The following is a 15,526-nucleotide window of genomic DNA, read 5'->3' on the forward strand; positions in this document are numbered from 1 at the left end:
TATATGTATATGTATATGTATATGTGTGTCGGCATCCTTTGATGGCTGGCAAAACAAAAATAACGGGGTACTGGAGCTCTGTATAATCTTGTAAAACCTATAATCAGATTTTTTTTTTTTGTGGTATGATGTATTAAAATTTGGGGTTAGATCCATTGACTGTACTTAATTCCCTATATAAATAAAACTTTTTGTTTTGTTTTTCTGTTTTTATTAGACGGTACTGAAGTTTGTTCCACTGTAACAGATGCTGTTTAGAAAGCTTGCAGTCTTTGTGTGGAATACAGCACAACTCAGAGGTGTTTAGTTGTGATGCGGGAGCTTGTATGTGAATGGATGGGAACAAAAATGACAAGATTTATCTCAATTGACTCACTAAAACGGAGGAAAGGGCTCAATAGGGTAAGTGTGCAGCTGCTAGGATCCCATTTAGTGTAGTTGAAAAGAAAAGAGCAACATTATGTTCATATGACTGCCTCATATGATGTACAAACTAAATATTTTAACATCATCTTCTATGTATTATAGTAAATAAATGATTTTGACGAATGATGTTTGCCTGATGTTATTTTTCGGGTGAGTGAGCCGTCACACTTATGAAGAAACAACCAATTGTAGGATGTATTTAAAATGTCCTCTAATCAGGGTTGCCAGATATGCGCTTAATGGGCAGTCAAAGCTAGCCAAGTTTTTTAAAATAAAACAAAACTTAAAATATGCCACTTCCTACCTTTTTACGTTTTAAATTACATATTTTAGTTACTATTCTGCATTACAGTTTTAACTTAAAAATCACCGTAGTAGTCCTAAAAGGTCTGTTTTTACAAATAGGATTATTTTACCCCAAGACAGTCAGCTAATGTACACAGTCTTTGGTGGGGATGCTAATCCTTTATTTTTGACTGTTCTTGGTCCTTTTCATACATTTCTGCAAACACGCTCCTCAGTTTATGTGGAGATTAAATATTGAGTAGATTAAATATTTAAATACAAGCTTCCCAATCAAATAAAATTTCTGCAATATGTCAAACATTTAACCCGCGGGGAAAAAATGTCTATCCCTGGCAAGTTTAAAGTGTCCCAGTTCTTGGCAACCCTGTCTGCAACGCTGCCACTGCAGACCCGTGAATGACTTGCGCCACCTTCAGGATCAAGATATAAACTACACAACTCAATGTGTGTGCGGTACTTCGTTTTATTTGATTTGTTTACATTATTAGGCACAATTCCTACGTGTTTGTTTTGTAGCGAATATGCTAACATAACTAGCCTCAAGGACACGAAATTGAGCTTATATATGATCGAAAATTCAACATTTCTGGAAGTCATTGATCCACCTGAGGCTGAACGCTTTTGCCATCATAGGTGAGAATTTAAAACGGTAACATTCAGTGAAAGGGGTTCTTGCTCTCAAACCTAATACATTTGATAGCTCAGCTCAATTTGTCTTGTGTGAAGACTAGTATCAAATCATATAGTTATTCTTGGCTGCATGTGGAGGTCTTGTGAAATCTGAGGCCAGCAAAACCCACGTTAAAATTTGGCTTCAAGTGCCTGTTAAGATTTTGCAGACTGCGAGATAAATGGGCCTAATAATTTAACGGATAAGGATAATGTCTAAGGGAGAAAATATGCCTTTTTAGCCTAATATTATATAGTTGTTAAACCAAATATGAAAAATCTGTCAGAATGTATTCTCCCGTCTTTTGATACCTGTATGACTTACGTGAATGTTCAAGCTGCTCTTTTCCGTACAATGAAAGTGAATGGTGTCCACAACTTAAATTGCTTACATTAGGCTTATCATATGGCTTCAGGTTTGGAATATAGTGCATAGGTCATATGGACCACTTTAATGATGTTTTTGCCTTTATGAAGCTTGACAGGACCTCATCCCCATCCACATTCATTGTATGGAAAAGAGAAGCATGAACGATCTCCAACTATCTTCTTTTGCATTTTACATAAGAAAAAAGTCCCTGAAAGGACATGAGGATGTGCAAATGATGGCAGAATTGGGAAATTAGCCACCAAAGGAAACTAATAATACAATATGCGTTTGCTGAAACACTGCAACTACTTTATAATTGGGAATTTGCTTCATATTTGTAAACACGTTGACAGATCTGACAGAAGTAGATGGAACGGTTAATGCTTGCAGTAGTGCAACAGCCTGCCAAACACAGTCTACATTTGTAAAACACGAGAGACTTCAGTCCAATTCTGATGGGAACAATGTTAATCACTCACAGCTGTTCGATCACAGGGAAACAGTCACGTCTGACATGCAGCTGACTAAACTGACAATAAAAATGACAATCACATCATTGCAATTTCCCCATTAAAATGGCACACTGCCAAATTTAGATTTATTTCATAATCAGATTTGAAAGCATCTGTAAGTATAGAGTAAAAGGCAATATGGCAGCAAGGATTGACACTGAATTAGTTGAGTTGTCTTTAGATGTTCAGAGGAGGATGCTGCGAATTTACTCTGATTAATCATGAATAATAAGTATTTGTTGGAAAACCATTCTCACTCTCATTCACACTCATGCCAGGGAACAAGCATTTGTTATTTTTTCTGTCCTACACAGAACTGCAGAAATATACTGAATGAAAAGTGAGACATTCTCGGCCTCTGCCAAAATAAACGTCAGAGCGTCAGATCCTGAGATAAAACTAAGAAATAAGTTTCGGATTCTTTGGGTGAAAAAGTCAGACAGCTCATCAATCTGATTCAAGTCACTTGCCCAAATTGTTTACAATATGCACGACATGGGTGAATCTCACAAGAACGCATTACAGTCATATTTCACTCCACATTTTTCAAGTCTATTATTTGTATAACATTTGTAACTGGAAAAACATTAAAGAGTATGATTTTGGACTATTAAGTTTTTTTTAATGAAATTTTTTACATTGTAAAATCAGTTTCCACTAAATCTCCAAACGTTATTGCAAACCTTGTTTTTAAAAGTAAAATTAAATTGTCAAGTATTTATACATCATGGCAGTTTGTAATTTAATGGTAAGTTATTATTATTTAATGGTTAATGGTAAAATGACCCAGTCATGTTTTTCTGAGATTCACACACATACAAACTTTTGAGGGAAAACATAATTTTGGTTTGATCAGATGTAGCAAAACATCCACTAACAGATGATAAAACTGTGCTTCTACCTTTAAAGATCTGCAGCATATGGCTGAAATCTTTATTTCACGTTATCACAGAGCTCTAAACTGATCCACCGCTGCATTGCTTTGAGCAATCATGTCTTCTCAACTAAAGAACAAAGGCATGTGGACAAGATGATGTGAGAAAACAACAGTCCTGGTACTGTAAAAGAATCCTGAGATCGATGATGCTGCATTTTGACCCTTCCAGTTTCTGATGGCTCCGTCAAACCGTACGACCGGAAAATTCAGTTAAAGCTCAATGGTGAAAGTTTGAAGTGCAGCAGAAAGAAATATAATATTCGATCCATTCATTAGGACAAAAATGTGTTTGATTTAAGCCAATGAAATTAGTAGTGATCTACAGTATGTCATAGAAAATACAAGCACCCCTTATCAAAGTAACTTTTATAATCGTTGACCAAAAATGATCTTTTTTTTTTAAAGAATAGGCCATTATATTACTCAATCAAATCAAATATAACTGATAAAACCAAAAATAAAATAAATTTTCTAGAACAAGAACTGTTCAAGAGTCAGCTGTAGTCCTAAGCAGTCCTTATAACTGTGATTTTTTTCTGTCCATTCAGATTTTCAAAGCAAGACAATGAAGATGGAATAAGCTCACACAGAGATGTGTTTGAAGGCCGCAAAAAAAAGACATCACTCCCTTTGCTTTTCTATTCAAATGCAGATCAAAAGAAGGCAAAACAGTGCGAGAGGTAAATGGTGCAAGAACCGAATGACTCCAGTGAGTGGCAGATGCAGAGATAAGCAAGATGCACCTCTCCACCCAAACGAAACCAGAGAGGAGAGCATGAAACGGAGAAAAGGGGGCCTGTCGATCCACATGGATGGGGATATCATTCCATTCCACTTCGGAGTTCATCGAAACACGATGATGTCCCCTGCACAGAGATGTTAAATGTGTACAACAGGACAGCATTGTCATAGCTCACAAAAGGCAAGTGCTTGTTTGTGTTCTGAACACCACGATCACACCTAGTTCTGTTCGTTCATCAATATCCCCGTTGGTTTGTTTGGCTACTATGAGCCTGGCGGGCTGTGGGCGTCTCCGTCGGGCCACAGGGTAGCCGGTCGTCCTAATAAAACAGTTTCTGTTAAGGAAGGTGGTTGCAATTGCTCGCTAACTAAATTTTCGTACTCGCTACTGTCCTCGTCATCCTCCTGGTCTTCCTGGCCGGTGGCCTGGCGGTTCAGGGAATCCGAGCTCGAACCGTCTCCGTTGCCCAGGCCCAGACTGGGAGACGGGTGTCCAGGCGAACCTACGGCTTGGGGCCGCGGCAGCAGTATAGCGCTTGGTGAATCTGGAGGCAGTGTGGTGCTGTAGATTGGTGGAGATGACGAGTTCACGGGTCTCTCTAAACTGGGCTCCACCGAGGGACCTGAGAGCATGACTTGAGTCAGTGAAGAGTGTGAGGAGTCAGGAAGGGCAGAGTTATCGGGAAGCATGACAACAGCCGCCTCTTGGAGTCCTGTAAGGAAAAAAGAGGGTTATAAAAGGAATTGCTTCCCTTTTTTGTTAAACAAGCAACAAATGCGCAGAGTCATCAGCACGTACTTCTCTCTTCCTCAGCGCTGTTACGTTTCCTGAGAGCGATTTCCTTTTTGAGTTTGTTCACTTCTTCTTGGATTTTCTCCTTCACTCGTTCACTTTGATCCACTTCACAACACACCGCCTGCAGGATGACAGAAATTTCATTAGGGATGCATGATATTATTGGAACGTCTTGAAATGTAAACATTGGCATCATCCCGGCTCAAGGTGTGCTAGTGATTTTTAGAATTTTTACAGCTCTTTTGCTTTAGACCATCTACAAATGTTAAATTTTCAAATAAAAAGTTAAGCTTACAACTGCATCTGTCGGGGAAAAAAAAAAAAAAAAAAAGCAGCAGTGATTGATTTTATTATAGTTATTTTCAAAGCTTTCAATACAGTCACGTCTGACATGCAGCTGACTAAACTGACAATAAAAATGACAATCACATCATTGCAATTTCCCCATTAAAATGGCACACTGCCAAATTTAGATTTATTTCATAATCAGATTTGAAAGCATCTGTAAGTATAGAGTAAAAGGCAATATGGCAGCAAGGATTGACACTGAATTAGTTGAGTTGTCTTTAGATGTTCAGAGGAGGATGCTGCGAATTTACTCTGATTAATCATGAATAATAAGTATTTGTTGGAAAACCATTCTCACTCTCATTCACACTCATGCCAGGGAACAAGCATTTGTTATTTTTTCTGTCCTACACAGAACTGCAGAAATATACTGAATGAAAAGTGAGACATTCTCGGCCTCTGCCAAAATAAACGTCAGAGCGTCAGATCCTGAGATAAAACTAAGAAATAAGTTTCGGATTCTTTGGGTGAAAAAGTCAGACAGCTCATCAATCTGATTCAAGTCACTTGCCAAATTGTTTACAATATGCACGACATGGGTGAATCTCACAAGAACGCATTACAGTCATATTTCACTCCACATTTTTCAAGTCTATTATTTGTATAACATTTGTAACTGGAAAAACATTAAAGAGTATGATTTTGGACTATTAAGTTTTTTTTAATGAAATTTTTTACATTGTAAAATCAGTTTCCACTAAATCTCCAAACGTTATTGCAAACCTTGTTTTTAAAAGTAAAATTAAATTGTCAAGTATTTATACATCATGGCAGTTTGTAATTTAATGGTAAGTTATTATTATTTAATGGTTAATGGTAAAATGACCCAGTCATGTTTTTCTGAGATTCACACACATACAAACTTTTGAGGGAAAACATAATTTTGGTTTGATCAGATGTAGCAAAACATCCACTAACAGATGATAAAACTGTGCTTCTACCTTTAAAGATCTGCAGCATATGGCTGAAATCTTTATTTCACGTTATCACAGAGCTCTAAACTGATCCACCGCTGCATTGCTTTGAGCAATCATGTCTTCTCAACTAAAGAACAAAGGCATGTGGACAAGATGATGTGAGAAAACAACAGTCCTGGTACTGTAAAAGAATCCTGAGATCGATGATGCTGCATTTTGACCCTTCCAGTTTCTGATGGCTCCGTCAAACCGTACGACCGGAAAATTCAGTTAAAGCTCAATGGTGAAAGTTTGAAGTGCAGCAGAAAGAAATATAATATTCGATCCATTCATTAGGACAAAAATGTGTTTGATTTAAGCCAATGAAATTAGTAGTGATCTACAGTATGTCATAGAAAATACAAGCACCCCTTATCAAAGTAACTTTTATAATCGTTGACCAAAAATGATCTTTTTTTTTTAAAGAATAGGCCATTATATTACTCAATCAAATCAAATATAACTGATAAAACCAAAAATAAAATACATTTTCTAGAACAAGAACTGTTCAAGTGTCAGCTGAAGTCCTAAGCACTTATTATAACTGTGATTTTTTTTCTTTTCATTCAGATAAATGAAGCTAGACAACGAACAAGTCATGGAATAAGCTCACACAAAGATGTTTGAAGGCCACAAAAAAAAGACATAATTCCCTTTGCTTTTCTATTCAAATGCAGATCAAAAGAAGGCAAAACAGTGCGAGAGGTAAATGGTGCAAGAACCGAATGACTCCAGTGAGTGGCAGATGCAGAGATAAGCAAGATGCACCTCTCCACCCAAACGAAACCAGAGAGGAGAGCATGAAACGGAGAAAAGGGGGCCTGTCGATCCACATGGATGGGGATATCATTCCATTCCACTTCGGAGTTCATCGAAACACGATGATGTCCCCTGCACAGAGATGTTAAATGTGTACAACAGGACAGCATTGTCATAGCTCACAAAAGGCAAGTGCTTGTTTGTGTTCTGAACACCACGATCACACCTAGTTCTGTTCGTTCATCAATATCCCCGTTGGTTTGTTTGGCTACTATGAGCCTGGCGGGCTGTGGGCGTCTCCGTCGGGCCACAGGGTAGCCGGTCGTCCTAATAAAACAGTTTCTGTTAAGGAAGGTGGTTGCAATTGCTCGCTAACTAAATTTTCGTACTCGCTACTGTCCTCGTCATCCTCCTGGTCTTCCTGGCCGGTGGCCTGGCGGTTCAGGGAATCCGAGCTCGAACCGTCTCCGTTGCCCAGGCCCAGACTGGGAGACGGGTGTCCAGGCGAACCTACGGCTTGGGGCCGCGGCAGCAGTATAGCGCTTGGTGAATCTGGAGGCAGTGTGGTGCTGTAGATTGGTGGAGATGACGAGTTCACGGGTCTCTCTAAACTGGGCTCCACCGAGGGACCTGAGAGCATGACTTGAGTCAGTGAAGAGTGTGAGGAGTCAGGAAGGGCAGAGTTATCGGGAAGCATGACAACAGCCGCCTCTTGGAGTCCTGTAAGGAAAAAAGAGGGTTATAAAAGGAATTGCTTCCCTTTTTTGTTAAACAAGCAACAAATGCGCAGAGTCATCAGCACGTACTTCTCTCTTCCTCAGCGCTGTTACGTTTCCTGAGAGCGATTTCCTTTTTGAGTTTGTTCACTTCTTCTTGGATTTTCTCCTTCACTCGTTCACTTTGATCCACTTCACAACACACCGCCTGCAGGATGACAGAAATTTCATTAGGGATGCATGATATTATTGGAACGTCTTGAAATGTAAACATTGGCATCATCCCGGCTCAAGGTGTGCTAGTGATTTTTAGAATTTTTACAGCTCTTTTGCTTTAGACCATCTACAAATGTTAAATTTTCAAATAAAAAGTTAAGCTTACAACTGCATCTGTCGGGGAAAAAAAAAAAAAAAAAAAAGCAGCAGTGATTGATTTTATTATAGTTATTTTCAAAGCTTTCAATGTACTTATAAAAATAGCTTTAATAATCTTTATTTAGTTCTAACAAGCAAGTTTTTGCTCAAAACTAATCAAAATTAAAAAATAATTTGTTCATAATCTCTGCACAGGACAGACTTGGTGTTGTTTCCAAAAAAAGGAAATGCATATCGGTATTGGCTATCGTGCATCCCTAAAATTCAGATAGCACATTCTGAGCATAATTTATTTAAAACATTTAAATGCTATTAGACATAGCAAATTGTGGTGTATTTTAACCAACATCTATCTGACAGTTCAGAAACATTATAAGACTGTAACTCACCTGCACTCTTTCTTGAAGGGCACTGTATACTTGAAAAATAGCTCGAATGTCCTTCATCACCCCATCCTTATCAAAAAACTCAGTCCTATAAATAAAAAAATTAATTGGATATCACTAATTCAAGTATTTACTGCAGCAAAAGTAAGACTCTATGTTTTACGTGCTGTGCAGTTTAAATTATGTAAATTAAGAAAAACTTTATCATGGTTTCTACAAAAATATTGAACAGTGCAACTGTTATCAACATTGATATTATTAAAAAATGTTTCTTGAGCACCAAATCAGCATATCAGAATGATTTCTGAAAAAACATGTGACACTGAAGAATGATGCTGAAAATTCAGCTTTGCCATCACAGGAATGAATTACATTTTAAAATATATTCAAATAGACATGTTTTTAATTGTAGTAATATTTCACAATATTACTGTTTCACTGTATTTTTGATCAAATAAATGTGGCCTTGATTAACAAAAAAGACTTCTTTAAAATCCTACATTTTTGAATGGTATGGCAAAATCAAAATAACACAATTTGCTAAAAGCATGGCTAAAGAGGAATATTGAACATTGCAGTTAGGTTGCCTCACCCATGTTCTTTAATGACACTGGCGTAGTTCTTGGAGGTGTTCGGCACAGATGAGACTTTATATTCCTGTTGACTGGTGTTGCCCAGGTTTGGGATGCTTAGAGATATCCTCTGATTATACTTGCTGAGATAAAGATCAAAATTGCAACAGAAATGCTCATAAACACAATATCAGCTACATCACACCACTTGCAAACATTATGCATGGTATTATGACCATGGTATTATGATTAAGTCTCTAAACAGTTAAACAGAATCATGATTTTATCATATTTTGCTAATTTTTATCCCACAGTATTACATATTTCCATAAGCATGTATTAACCAGCATGTACATACTTTCTGTTGGGCCTGAAGAGCACATACTCCAAAGCATGTGTGGAACTATTGGCTGTGGAGATGAAGCTGAACAGGAGGAAGACCAGATCTGGGATGCCAAGTATATGGGTCAACTGCTTATGGATCACCTGCTCCCTGAATGACATCTGCTGTTGAGTGTTCCTTCTAAACCGGTACCAGCCGATAACATTCTGCTCAAAAAGAAGAGACATTGTGAAGTGGGTCGGCTGAATTAAACACACATAGTCGAACAGCAAAGGACAAAGAACCTGTCAAGGTACCGGTTAATAATTTATTAATTTTACTCTCTAAAATCTTTATGCATATTTCATGATAACTGCTTACTTTTCTTCTGTCCTTGAGGATTCTGTTGAGATTTTCTTCATTGATGTTACCTGCATAGTCATAAAAGCTGCAACAAACAAAGAATTTTGCCGTTAAAACACTTTAAATGGTAGTGTATATTTTTATTATAACATATAATAAACATTTAAGAATGCATCTACTAAATCCAACTGCCCATGCAGGACATTCTTACCTAAACAGTTGTGTACAAGGTTCATGATTATGGACCTCTGAAAAACAAGTGAATGCGAGTGATCAATTATATTCAACATCTGAGTAAAGCAAGCATGCTGTGACTGTTCAAAAGGTCTAATTTAAATATTAATAATATGCATACAGACAACATTAACCTTGGACTAGACGAAGGAAAATATGTTAGCAGATTTGTTCTCTAAAAACTGTAACATGCGACGTGGAATCTCAGCCATCGTGATCTGAAGGTTGTCTAGAGGACAACATGACCTTCATAATGACTCATCTTACTGCAAATATAAGGTACTACTATCTGAGCCCGCTTTTGATGTTGAAGGCCTTTGTGAAATTCTTTGTAAAGTGATCAGAGATGAAGGGGTCCTGGGAGCAGCGCCAAACTCAGAAACATGATCACTTAATGTTGGAGTGGAGAGAAGCTATTTCCAGCATTTCTGAGCCAAAAAGGTCTACATTGATGTATGAGGCTTATCTCTCAGGCCTTAATCAGGAATGCTGGCTGACACAAACTTAAAAACACAAAATTGGGTGGTTTATCAGGTTATTGACAACCAGTACAGCTTGCGACAGTACTTTGAATGGTTGAGACTGAACAGATTACATCAGCCATATCTTGAACTGATAAAGTCACAGGAAGGTTGTCACGTCCTCACTGTGAAACGTATTATGTCTGTGATTTGAGCCTTCAAGGGTTTCAGTAATGGGATGCATCATGCTTTGATAATGCATGATAAAATGGTCATTAAAAACTCTACATTTTGTTTGTAGCTTTGGGACAGTAAAAATAATCAGCCATGGTTTTACCTATTACATTGAGGAATTCTGAGCTACCGATGTGTGAGTCACTGATGCTTAAAGTCTCCTCCTGTCTCACTTCTCCCAACAGGAAGCCCTCCTAAAAGAGGCATACAAATGGCATTTCAAAGGCAAAGACAGTGTAGTTAAGATTGAATGTTATTATTACTGTAATAGACACTTTCAATAAAAGGTACAAAATAAGGCCTGCAACTGTTTTAAAATTAAGTAATAATTACTATTATTATTAGGCCTATTATTACTCAAAATGTGGGATGTCTACATACAGTTTAATAACCTTGTATGATTTAGCAATTTCTTAGCATTAAACATGAAATACACATAAACATTAAATATGCAAATGTTAAAAATAATTTAAAACTACAAACACATTTATTAAAAAAAAAAAAAACAGCATTCCAACTTTATCATATATAAAGCTGCCCTTTAGTCATGGCTTGCTAGTCTGTGACAAATGTTGGTTTTTAGTTACTGACAAACTTATCATAGTAATGTAATTGAAAAACAAAAAGTTAGTAACTGGCCAAATGCCATTCAAAGGGACATTTCATGTGTTTAAAAAGCAAGCAAAACCTAATCTGTACCTCTAAAGGTCATGGTATACCAAAATGTACCTTATTAGGTGAATATACCCAGAATTCATGCAACAAATATGTTACAAAATAGACAAGTTTATACAAGGAGGTCTGAAAAACAAAAATGTCCCAAACACTGCTGCAACGAGAGAACAACAGAAACACTGTTCTCCAGGCACACAACACAACTTCCCTGGCTATTTACTTGTTCAGTTTGAGATCACACTGAAAATGCTGATTATTCTTTCCAATTAAAATAAAAATAGGTTAACCAAGGTGGTTTAGTATCAAAAGCCCACATATAAACACCATGTAAATTAACAGTCTATCCCATAAACAAGCTCAAATCAAAATTAAAATGGCTGTCATTTAGATGTTCAATAAGGAAAAACAGTAAAAACCGTCATATCTTTGACTGAATGAAAACAGGTTAAGCATAACACTTGACTAACCAGCCCAAATCAACTATGCGAAGCCTGCAGGGTCAAGCAGATCACCCACTTCCTAATTCCTCAATGACTACATTAAAGGGCATGACACAAAGAGCAAAATGGGCTAGAAATGTTAAGCAATTCATTAAATATGTCTGTCCGACATTAAAGTATGCATTTGACAGTTGTTGCTGACAAACAAGTTAGCCAGCCAGCTAACGTTAATGTGACTATCTTGACACCTTGACATTGATGAGATTGAATTCACCGAACGCTAAGAGTTACTGGGCGGTGTACATTTATGACAGCGAGCAATCATACAGTGAATAAACGGCAATGACACTTTCTGACAAGCTTGTAAAATCTTTCGGCTTGTAGGTTTGCTAGCTGTCACCCTGGCTGCGTCTCAAAACCCAGTGTGCTGCCTACCTAGACCGCATTCGGTTTATCATCAAAGGCGTGTACTGAGTCAGCTTTATTCCACTAAAGATATCTAAAAATGCCATGAAAAAACAAAATTCCCGAGGAGTCGGAATTTTCAACGTTCTAATACACCTTTGAATGTTACAAAGGTTGTCTAGATAGGCGGCTCACCAGGTTTTGATACACAGCCCCTCTGAAGCCACACCAGGAAGATGACACCGGGAAATGAATTAATTGTGATTTGATGTAATAAACTGTTTGTTGTTTCGCTATGCGATCGTGCCCTTAAACATTTTCCCTCAAAGTCAGATGACAGAGTACTTACATGGTCGGAATTGCTGTTGGCACTGTGATAACACACAGAACTAAAAGTGTATCCCGAAATTGACGCCGCCATGATGGAAACATACGCGCCGAGCCCACAATCCTTTGCGCACGCACTATACACCAGCCTGCCCATGAATAAACAAAATGCTCACTCTGTATTTTTTTAATGCTTGACTGGATGATTTTTTTAAAATAAAATAAATAAAATGTTATAAATAAAATAGACGTATCTACTTGTTATTTAAAGAACAATAATTACCTTAATTCTTAAAACGTTATGAATGACACGTAAAAAGGTTAAAACTACATCTATTTGCATACATGTTGTATAAACCATAATATTTACCTTGAAACAACAGCAACAGCGTTTTTTTAACTTTCATCTGTCTCTGTTTTTAGTATAGAGATAAGTGACACACATTACGTCATGGCTGAGGAATGATGTAAAACAAAGCAAGAACTGTTATAATTTTGTACACAAAAAAGTGCAAAATTTGTCAACTGTGTGATGTTTTTATTTATTTAAAAAAGTTTTTTTTTTCGTTTTGCATATTGTTTTAATTTATATCTGTCAATCCGTTTATTAAATTTTGATCGATTTGCTTTCAAGTTTGAATATGCAATACAATTGTACCTTTACCTTTATTTTGAAGTGTTATGATTGTCATGTTCTGTATTACGTCAGCGGATGTTGATGAGACGAGACGTCATGAGCACACATGGGGCAGAAGACTATCCGGTGCAGAGCACAGAATTAGAAGATGATTTTGCTCCTTCAAAACTCGGAACAAAGGACTAGTAAGAGATTTTACTTGATTAGTTAGCCCTTCTAGTGTCGATCTCATAGAAGACCAGCACATGGGTTACATTTATGTTTCTGCAATACCTCACATGAATACTGTATATTCTACCCAGCAACCGCTGCAAGTGAAATGTTACACCTTTATTTGTCAAATAAAAAAGTAGGGTCGTTTTGAGTGATTACTTTCAATGTAGTCAGACTTTTGACTTGAGCTTAATTTTTCTGGCCATTCTACCGTTTTCCTTTAAGCTGGGATGATGCTTATAAGAGAGAGCTACAGACTTACAAGGATATTGGAGATGCTGGAGAAATATGGTAATTTAGCTTTTTCTTTGTGCCACATACTTGTTTATGAATGCCCTTTCATACTGATGTTCTTCTTCGAATAAAGTGTAGTGTTTCAGTGCTAGTCTGTTCTGGAAGAGTCTGAACCAGCACCATCTTCTGGTGTATATTAGTTGTGTGTTTAGTAATTTAGGACAGCATGAAGACTGTAACTAGTATTCTTCTGGTCCACCTTTAGGTTTGGTGAGGAAAGCATGGACAGAGTGATCAGATGGATGGAAGCACAAAATGTACCTGAAAATGCTGCCATACTTGACATTGGAACTGGAAATGGGATGTTTCTGGTGGAACTGGCAAGTCAAGTTCAATTTAGCTCTGCGTTTAGTCATTCTATCATTCTAATTAATTATTACTAATTAATAAATCAATTATATCAATGAAGTGAACAGTATTAAGTGAGTTTATACATAAAACAAGAACAAACATCTGTCAGTAAGGTATGACTCCCTTTGAATTAAGTTGATTTTTCAACTTGGCTGATATTTGTTCATGTTTTAAACATTTATTTATTTATTTAACCTTTATTTAACCAGGCAAGTTAATTAAGAACAAGTTCTTATTTTCAATAACAGCCTGGCAGGAGAATTAATATCTCCTGAGAAACATACAAACATATATTACAATACATAAAATACATAAAAGAAAGAATAAAATCTCAGTTAAAACATTTACAGGTCGAGGTCAGAGCACTTGCTAGTCATTTTTTAAATGCACATACTGGAATATTTGTCTCTAATTTCAATAACTTTTGCAGCACATTCCAATCATTTGGGGCAGTAAATTCAAAAGCGTAAACAAACATTAGTCTCTCATAAAACAAGAATTTTGATGTAAAATAATTTTAATGGTTATGTAAATGTATCTTGATTTAGGAGTCTTTAGAGAAAACAGAAATACCAATACTAATACTAAATTTACTAAAGATGCTAAATTTCATGAAGTTGTATTTTTAAACTTTGTAGCATTGCTTGTTCAAGACATTGACATTATGATTATTATCACATTGAAGTATTATGTTACAATTTATTCAATTTCATACTCAAATTGTCTTTACGTGATCTTAAAAAGGTCTTACAATGTTGTCAAGTCTTTACCTTGCAGAAACCCTGATGATGTAAATAAGTATAAATAATAATCACATGAATTATCCTTTAAGGCCAAGCATGGTTTTTCAAACCTCACTGGAATTGACTATTCCAAGGCTGGTGTAGAGCTCACCGTAAATATTCTGGAGGAGGAAGACTTAAAAAATGTTACAATTCAGGTAATGGAAATGATTTGTTTTTAACATACATAAATTAAGTAAATAAATTCATTGCACATTTAAAAAGAGCACAGAATAAAGGGGAATGTTTATGTCTTTGTGTTTTACATGTTCTTTCAGGTGGAGGATTTCTTGAACCCCAGCGCAGAATTGAAGGGTTTTGATGTATGTGTAGATAAAGGCACATTTGATGCCATTAGTTTGAGTCCAGAGGACAGAGAGGAGGCAAAAAAGCTCTATGTGAACTCTTTAAAAACTGTAATGCAACCAGAAGGCTTCTTCGTCATCACCTCCTGCAACTGGACCAAAGAGCAGCTGCTGCAGATCTTCAGACCTGGTACCTTAACATATTAGCATATTCCTTCAACTAATAATGTTTCAAATACTGTAATGATTGTAATATAATTGTGTTTCTTGCAGGGTTTGAGTTGGTACGAGAGCTGCCCACCCCCCGTTTCCAGTTTGGTGGTGTGACGGGTAACAGCGTGACAGCTTTGGTATTTAAACGGATTGACTGATCCTAAAGTTTTTTAAACGTTCCGTTTTTTGCAATATCAGTTATGTACTTTTATAATAAATTGTTTTGGAAAATGATGAACTTGTTCTTGTTTCTTAATATTGAGGTAATACTAAGAAATGTAATTACCTGTTACATGTGGTGGTGTACACATGAGGGCAGTATTGAGCTACATTTCATTTGAACGTTATGTCCGTTTTTACTCAGTTCTTATGAAGTTGATGTGTAATGTTAGGCACAAACA

At 36.7% G+C, this 15,526-nt stretch overlaps 3 protein-coding genes across 4 annotated transcripts; 1 reads left to right on the top strand and 2 right to left on the bottom strand.

The window, feature by feature from the left end:
• Nucleotides 1-2,327: 2,327 nt before the first annotated feature.
• On the bottom strand, nt 2,328-4,953 carry LOC107697669 (BRISC complex subunit Abro1-like). The gene is made up of 2 exons (XM_016498466.1): nt 4,761-4,953; nt 2,328-4,674 (listed from the first exon to the last, which is right to left on the bottom strand). The coding sequence occupies exons 1-2, from the start codon at nt 4,951-4,953 to the stop codon at nt 4,226-4,228; spliced, it is 642 nt and encodes a 213-aa protein (XP_016353952.1). The 3' UTR covers nt 2,328-4,225.
• Nucleotides 4,954-6,704: 1,751 nt separating this feature from the next.
• On the bottom strand, nt 6,705-12,458 carry LOC107697762 (BRISC complex subunit Abro1-like). 2 transcript variants are annotated; one of them, XM_016498608.1, is made up of 10 exons: nt 12,353-12,458; nt 10,587-10,677; nt 9,766-9,802; nt 9,573-9,639; nt 9,228-9,418; nt 8,890-9,012; nt 8,301-8,385; nt 7,627-7,744; nt 7,047-7,540; nt 6,705-6,952 (listed from the first exon to the last, which is right to left on the bottom strand). In XM_016498608.1, the coding sequence occupies exons 1-9, from the start codon at nt 12,422-12,424 to the stop codon at nt 7,092-7,094; spliced, it is 1,233 nt and encodes a 410-aa protein (XP_016354094.1). In that variant the 5' UTR covers nt 12,425-12,458; the 3' UTR covers nt 6,705-6,952; nt 7,047-7,091. The 2 variants fall into 2 exon arrangements, with proteins under 2 accessions (XP_016354094.1, XP_016354093.1); XM_016498607.1 differs by having other exon boundaries at nt 6,705-7,540.
• Nucleotides 12,459-13,014: 556 nt separating this feature from the next.
• Nucleotides 13,015-15,309, top strand: eef1akmt2 (EEF1A lysine methyltransferase 2). The gene is made up of 6 exons (XM_016498480.1): nt 13,015-13,152; nt 13,406-13,471; nt 13,680-13,794; nt 14,658-14,765; nt 14,886-15,102; nt 15,186-15,309. The coding sequence occupies exons 1-6, from the start codon at nt 13,043-13,045 to the stop codon at nt 15,281-15,283; spliced, it is 714 nt and encodes a 237-aa protein (XP_016353966.1). The 5' UTR covers nt 13,015-13,042; the 3' UTR covers nt 15,284-15,309.
• Nucleotides 15,310-15,526: the final 217 nt, after the last annotated feature.

Source organism: Sinocyclocheilus anshuiensis, unplaced genomic scaffold, assembly GCF_001515605.1.
Source record: "Sinocyclocheilus anshuiensis isolate Anshui unplaced genomic scaffold, SAMN03320099.WGS_v1.1 scaffold446, whole genome shotgun sequence".
Classification (NCBI taxonomy): domain Eukaryota; kingdom Metazoa; phylum Chordata; class Actinopteri; order Cypriniformes; family Cyprinidae; genus Sinocyclocheilus; species Sinocyclocheilus anshuiensis.

What these genes read in the sequence shown, in the direction of transcription:
- LOC107697669 (XM_016498466.1), bottom strand. Translation starts at nt 4,953, where the DNA reads ATGATGCCAATGTTTACATTTCAAGACGTTCCAATAATATCATGCATC. An exon ending in CAGCGCTGAGGAAGAGAGAA is followed by an intron (nt 4,675 to 4,760) that starts GTACGTGCTGAT and finishes TTTTCCTTACAG; the next exon opens with GACTCCAAGAGGCGGCTGTT.
- LOC107697762 (XM_016498608.1), bottom strand. Translation starts at nt 12,424, where the DNA reads ATGGCGGCGTCAATTTCGGGATACACTTTTAGTTCTGTGTGTTATCAC. An exon ending in AGTGTCATTAAAGAACATGG is followed by an intron (nt 8,386 to 8,889) that starts GTGAGGCAACCT and finishes TTTTATTTATAG; the next exon opens with GACTGAGTTTTTTGATAAGG. An exon ending in CAGCGCTGAGGAAGAGAGAA is followed by an intron (nt 7,541 to 7,626) that starts GTACGTGCTGAT and finishes TTTTCCTTACAG; the next exon opens with GACTCCAAGAGGCGGCTGTT.
- eef1akmt2 (XM_016498480.1), top strand. Translation starts at nt 13,043, where the DNA reads ATGTTGATGAGACGAGACGTCATGAGCACACATGGGGCAGAAGACTAT. An exon ending in AAACTCGGAACAAAGGACTA is followed by an intron (nt 13,153 to 13,405) that starts GTAAGAGATTTT and finishes TTTTCCTTTAAG; the next exon opens with CTGGGATGATGCTTATAAGA. An exon ending in GGAGATGCTGGAGAAATATG is followed by an intron (nt 13,472 to 13,679) that starts GTAATTTAGCTT and finishes GTCCACCTTTAG; the next exon opens with GTTTGGTGAGGAAAGCATGG.